Source organism: Bacillus rossius, assembly GCF_032445375.1.
Source record: "Bacillus rossius redtenbacheri isolate Brsri chromosome 9 unlocalized genomic scaffold, Brsri_v3 Brsri_v3_scf9_1, whole genome shotgun sequence".
Taxonomy (NCBI): Eukaryota; Metazoa; Arthropoda; class Insecta; order Phasmatodea; family Bacillidae; genus Bacillus; species Bacillus rossius.
In genome coordinates, this window is record NW_026962012.1 from 17,839,984 (window position 1) to 17,846,519 (window position 6,536).

The 6,536-nt window shown below is 35.6% G+C and overlaps 2 protein-coding genes across 3 annotated transcripts in view; one reads left to right on the forward strand and one right to left on the reverse strand.

The window, feature by feature from the left end:
• Positions 1-6,513, reverse strand: part of LOC134542560 (very long chain fatty acid elongase AAEL008004-like) — a 34,227-nt gene extending 27,714 nt beyond the window's left edge. The window contains exons 1-2 of one of the 2 annotated variants that reach the window (XM_063386922.1): positions 6,395-6,513; positions 4,845-5,035 (exon numbers count right to left, since the gene is read on the reverse strand). In XM_063386922.1, coding sequence (XP_063242992.1) covers positions 4,845-5,035; positions 6,395-6,452 — 249 coding nt within the window. In that variant the 5' untranslated portion in view covers positions 6,453-6,513. The other variant, XM_063386923.1, reaches the window with a different exon arrangement.
• LOC134542735 (furin-like protease 1) overlaps positions 1-6,536 on the forward strand; it is a 574,833-nt gene that overhangs the window by 421,371 nt on the left and 146,926 nt on the right. The window lies entirely within an intron of this gene.

The following is a 6,536-nucleotide window of genomic DNA, read 5'->3' on the forward strand; positions in this document are numbered from 1 at the left end:
TGTTTTAAAGATTACATATTTAAGTGTATGGTTTCTTTTTTATGTTGTGTGTTTCAGTTTTTGTTGTATACTTTCTGATTTTCGGTGAATATTTTTAATTTTTTGTCATTTAGTTTCAATTTTTTTTTATTTATAGTATTCGTTTTGGTTGTATAGTTTCCAAATTTTTGTATATAGTTTCGTTTGATGTATATAATTTTTTTCTTTTTCTTGAGGATTTTATCTTTTGAAAAGCCCAGTTTTTTCCCCAATAAATATGATTTTAACCTACATACTTCTTATTATTTAAATATCGAAGCTTTATTCCTTAATGAAATCGTATTAAAAAGAGTGAAAATATGTACACTAAAATAGCTGCTTCCATGCAGCTTTTTAACATTAATATGCAAACATGGTCTCTGATAAATGAAAATATATACGCAAACATTAAAATATCTGGTTTTATGCAGCTTTTAAATACGAGTACCCAAACATGTTACTGCTTAGAAAATACATCAATAAATATATTAATTGTGAGTGAGGACTCTGAAAAAATTCTTTTCCGTATTGGTGTTTGATTGTGGTATAAATTATTTTAACAAATTTTTTTTAAATTATCATTACTATAACCATCGCATCTTAAATTGTGAGATGGGTAATTTGATATACGATAACATATATTTTAGTTTAAACCTAAAAATTTTATGACCTAAGAGAAAATGGTTGTGGTTTTTTTTTCCTGGTTTGTAAGGGTCAAAAGAATACTGGTAAAGGATAGAAACTCGACCATACATACACTGACGTACTTTATAAACCTACATGGCGGTCTCCACTAAACAAGATGGCTGCCTCCAGCAGACAATGATGATATAATTCTATTGAACTTTAAGTATTTTTTAAATTTTTCCTTTATTTATAATAAATTATTTTAAATTTATTTTTAAGATGGTGTGGTAACAAAAAGTAAATGCACATGAGTGGGTGTTTGAAGATGATTACATCATAACGAAAATTGCAACACACAGGAGTGGGGTGCTCGATGATGATGTCATGTTTTTAATATTAAATTTTATTAAATAATTTTAATTATATATTTTTTCGATTTTCTAAGTTAATAATTACAGAATTTCAAAATTGGGGACGTGATGACATAATTAAAAATGGGGGAATGTTCTAGAAAAAAATGACATAATCAAAATTGGCGGCTGGGGCCTAATCTCTAGGTCAAATCCAAGTTGGCCGCCGTGTTCAAATGTCAAGGTCAAGATCAAACTGGCAGCCGTAAATGACGTAATCCAAGACGGCCACCGGACGTGACGTTATCCGTGATGGCCGCCTTGGCTTCCATCGACCTCCATTGTCCCCATATGAACCAAATATTCTGAGAATCTACAATAGCTAAGAATCTAAATAGCAAAATTAATGAGTGTTTAATGTGTCACAAGCAATTTACATGGAATGATAATTTGAAAAGACACTTGAAGACATGCAATTGTACTGCTGCGCGGCAGATAGTAAAGTTTTCGTTACAACAGCGATTAATCGTTTGCTTAAGAGTACATTGGGAATGGGTACTACAGCAGTTACATCAGTATCTGTTTAGAGACTGAAAGATTCTTCATCATCTAGGCATCCTGGCAGCTACTGCGATAATACTTTCGCATTTTTTCATGATGCACGAAGACACAAGAGGAGTAGGTAAATGTACGAAGAATCCCTCTCGTATGAAGTTTCGCTGCGATGAGTGCCATGTTTGGTTTATACGTATTGACAGTTTGCGACGACATGAGAAAAACTGTAAAAGGTGAAGTTCGTGTGCCTATTGTTGAAATACCGGCAGAACTGTCAACTCCTGCTTTATATTGGAGACTTGAATGCGTACAAGCACCAGAATAGGTAAGTAACCTATTGCGATAATGTCTGGATATGAATCTAAACCCAAGACCGTGCTTGGTGCATTTTAGGTAAAAGATAATGGATACCATTGCGAAATCTGCATTTCGTTGAACGTTGATAGACCACTTTTATCTAAATACATATAGTGAGTTAAGATACATTTTTACTTTTCTTGATGATATCAAGCAGAAAATATTCAATCAGCTTACAGATGGATCTTTAAAATATAACTTGTGGTTACACTATGTACATGGGAAACCATATCCGTTCGAGGACAAAGTGAATAAATTTACATTCTAGACAGTGAATATTTCCATATATAATTCCAACGATGTGAAGCAGTATGTTAAACACAGTATCTATAAACTCTGTTGAGAATAAAAAGACAATGTAGGTAAAGGATTTTGCTCGTCTCTGTTTTCAGTAAACCGATTGGAGTTAAGAAATTGTCAGTTCAAGCCAATACAGAACTAAATGTTTATTAACAGACGATAACAATATGTCGGATCCAAGATGTTAGCCTCCATCAGACATAAACAAGATGGCGGACGTGACGTCATACTAGCTGGTTATATATATATATATATACACACCTTTGCATTAGTGATGGGAGGTCAGTTGGTCGATGGGTTTTGTGGCGGAAGGAAACGTCGCCATTTATAATTTTTCCTTCACCAGGTTTAAACAGAGGACTCAGATCTCCTTGACAAAAAAGCGTTTTAAATTAAAGTTTTATAAAAATATTATTTAAGTAATTTTTTCCCCGAATATTTACCTTATAAATTACGAATTTCCATGATTGCGGACAAATTTGGAAAAACAACGGAACATTTGTATTAAAAGCTAAATATTTTTTTTGTTTAAATTTGAAAATTTTTCTTATTTTACAGCATAAAAATAAAGATTTTTAAGATAGCGACCATAACTATAATTGCAACAGTTGCATTACAGTTTAAGATGGCTGCCATGACATCCTAATGGTAGAGGTCATGATCTCTACGGCTCTGGGTAGCTTGTCGCCGAGGAATTTAACTCACATTGGAGAATTTTCAAGCCTGTCGTTTTTGAGGAATAATCGGGAAATATTATCTGAAAACGGGAATTTTTTTCTTCAAAATAAGAAAATTTTCATTTTTTTCGATTTTAAAAGTTTTTTGGCGAAATTTTTCCCCTCTAAAATGGGACATTTTGGCTATTTTTTTTGCAAACTGTGAGGATTTTTAAGATAAATTTGGGCATTTATTTGGCATTTTTTTTTGCAAATTTTGAAGGTCAAAGTTAAAGGTCATCTAATATGGCCGTCGTGACGTCAGAATCTAAGTTGGCGGCAGACAGCAGTGACACCTCGCCCTGAACCCTGGGCCAGGACGTACTATTATATACTACTTCGGTTTTATTTGGTGAACAGTTCTAAGTTTTTATTGGCCAATCCAGTGGGAAATAAGGAGAGGTTTGAAATTTTTGTGTAATTTGTTTAATGACCAACCACATTCATATTCACTGACACATGAACCTTGAATTTTGATACCTCAACATTTTAAAAATAAATTTGTAATTGTTCAAAGTACTTAAAAATATCTCAGGTATTCGTAATGAATTGAAACACGGAATGTTTTATTTTTAAGTATTCTGTGCATACAAACTAATTAAATGAAATAGGAAATGTAAAAGATAGCATAATGAATAGGTGCGTGTTTCACAAATTTAATAAATAGGCTTCTCTCAAATGAAATTGAGGTAGGAATGATTTTAACAAAGTTAAATATATTTTAGAATGCACTAAAACAGAGTTTTAAGATCAGCATATTATATATATATATATATTTTAAAATTAAATCAGGTGCGCATTTAACTTTCAAAATAACAACATTAAACACTTTTGTCATAAATTAAATTTTTTTCACTTCTGACATTTTCGTTTACCTTTTTTACTAAGTAGAAAAGTTTTGAGATATTAACATATATTTTTTTGATGGTACTATTAGTTACCTATATCCTGAAAATGCACAAGCGAAACTGTTTTGTATTAGCTTGTAATTATTAAGAAAAATACGCGAGAAATATGTTTGACACTTGGGATTTGTTAACAAAAAAAAAAGGGTGTTAAAAGTTAAATATTTTTTAGAAATTAAAAAAAAAACTGTATGGGTATAAAACGTTAATTGGATGTGGATTTTCTGCTCATATGAGAATGCAATCAAACTCACATTTAAAGGAAAATTGAGTTCCATAAAATAATCTACGGAAATAGGATTGAGATGTGTAATAAATAGAGACCTGCAAAATTCGCGGTTTCGATGGCCTTCTGGATAGACTGCACATACCCCCTGTACACTCGGGAAAATAACGCAAGTTCATTGGCTGCCGACTTGTAAGTCGTCTCAGCTGGTTTGACTGTGATTCGATCCTTCTTTGGTTGAGGTTTTATATATAATTGGTTGAGATTCGTCCAAATAAACAGTATGTAAGCCAATATAGCAACATTATCTAAGAGGTATGTGTGTTTGAATTCTAGCCTATCACCGAATGAATCCGCGAATTTTGCAGGTCTCTAGTAATAAATAGAGTCCCGGAAATTTCGCGGATTCCTCTGGCCTTAGGATAGAATTCAAAGTTATAGGTGTGCTCGACCCATGTTTACTTTCTCATTGGTTTATTTCTTAGCGAGAACATTTTTATCCTTGTTATTTGGCACTACCTGATTCGCTTACTTCTCTCCTAGCTGGACATCGTTGGCTCACGGTCGTAGAGGGGCGTGTCCAGATAACTGCGGTACTGTCATGAACACAGTGCGACAGTGTGGAGGTTTGCATTCTAGCTTGCGACTACATGAATCCGCGAAATGTCCGTGGCTCTAGTAATAAACAACCATATTTGTTCTCGCACTCCAGGAAAGTAACTCAAGTTGTGCTGGTCCTCGCGTATAGCAGGCGGCTGCATGACGAACAGATGCGGAGGCCAGCACTCACCCCCACGAAGATGTAGATGTTGTAGCCGATCTGGAAGAGGTTGAACACGAGGATGGCGGTGTTGAGCTGGAAGGGCGGGCGGTCCCCCATGAGCCGAGGACCGAGTGACGTCACTAGGTAGAGGTAGCACAGCAGGATCGCAAACAGGGGCACCCAGCTGTTGACCAGGAACCAGTGGTTGGTGCGCTGGTCTGCAGCACACGGGACATTCCCGACACTTCTGGCTGCAGTGTCGCCTCGCAGCGGACACATTCCCTGTTCACGGTTACATTCACTTTTAGAAAGTTACGTTTCCGACTACACGAAAAAATTGGTTGTCTGTAAAGTCGGTTTACGGACGATGGTTTACCGTGACAACGCCATAACAAAACATTGATGAAATGACTGCATACTTTATGAATAAAACTGAATCATTTTTATTTTAATAAAAAAAGAATAAACTCCGAAATTATACTAGTTATCAGATTTTTAAAGTGCAAGAATAATTAACCTTTATTGCCGAAATTGTTGTTGTAATAAGCAATGAAAACCACATTAACTTTTCACTTCACTTTATAAAAAGACCAGTCGAAGAGAGATAGATGTGGCGCAAGCGTATTATGAGCGTAACGGGACACTGCGTAACGGAACAATGTGCGTAACGGGACACTTTTTCATGCGTGCAGCCGGCGTTCATCGATTTATTAGACGTTGTCACGCCAAAAAGTCTCACGTTAGGTGCATGAATTCAAGTCGTAATGCATCCTGACAAATAAAAATGTTCCCTCTACAACTGATTTGAGAAGTGTGAAGGGCAAGATATATTTGTATGTTGTCATTGTTCTCTAAGAGCGTACCCAATGAGGTTGTTCGTATATCTGTATGAGAACCAAACACAATTCAGTAAAGTCTTGTAATTTTGAAATAAAATTAATAAATATTTATACACGTACACTTTATAAAGTATCTTTATGCAGGCAGTGTCGTATTATATCTGTCAAACTCTGGATTTAAATTTTATGTTTAAAAAATATTTTTTAATTTGTTTGGGAAATGCTTTACATTTTATTTTTCTTCTTCTTCTTCTTTTACCATTATTGATTCTCTGAGGTTAAAACCTTTTTTCCCCCTGGACTATTCAAAAATTACTTAATTTATTTTCAAGCAAACGTATTTTTCATTTTCATTGTCTGTAAAACATAAGTCAATATAGTTTCAAATATTAAAATATTTAAAAAAAAAATCAAGTATGATAAATTTTGTAAAGTAACGCTATTAAAAGTACCCACATTACGTAAGATTTAAAATAAAAAACCTAATCATGTAATGGAATTTATGTTGTCCATACCCAGATAAGACAAGAAAAATGGCCTAGCCGGGTAAGTGTATTCAATCGGGTACAGCCACTAGTTGCGCTGATCATATCCACTCACATATGCCGACGATGTTCAGCTGGGTACACTCACTCTACTGCGCTGACAGTGCTCAGCTGGTCAGAGCCACTCACGTGTGCAGCTGTGCACAGCCGCTCGACCGCATGGCCCTGCCACTGACGGCGCAGACTCCCTCACCTGCGCTGACGGTGTTCACCTCGTGGTACAGCCTCGCCAGCTCGCTGAGCAGCTTCATGGCCGCGCTGACACAGAGCGCACACAGCGCAGCGGACTCCCTCCGGCGACACAATGACACCGAGGCTCCCACGCGGCGCTGGCC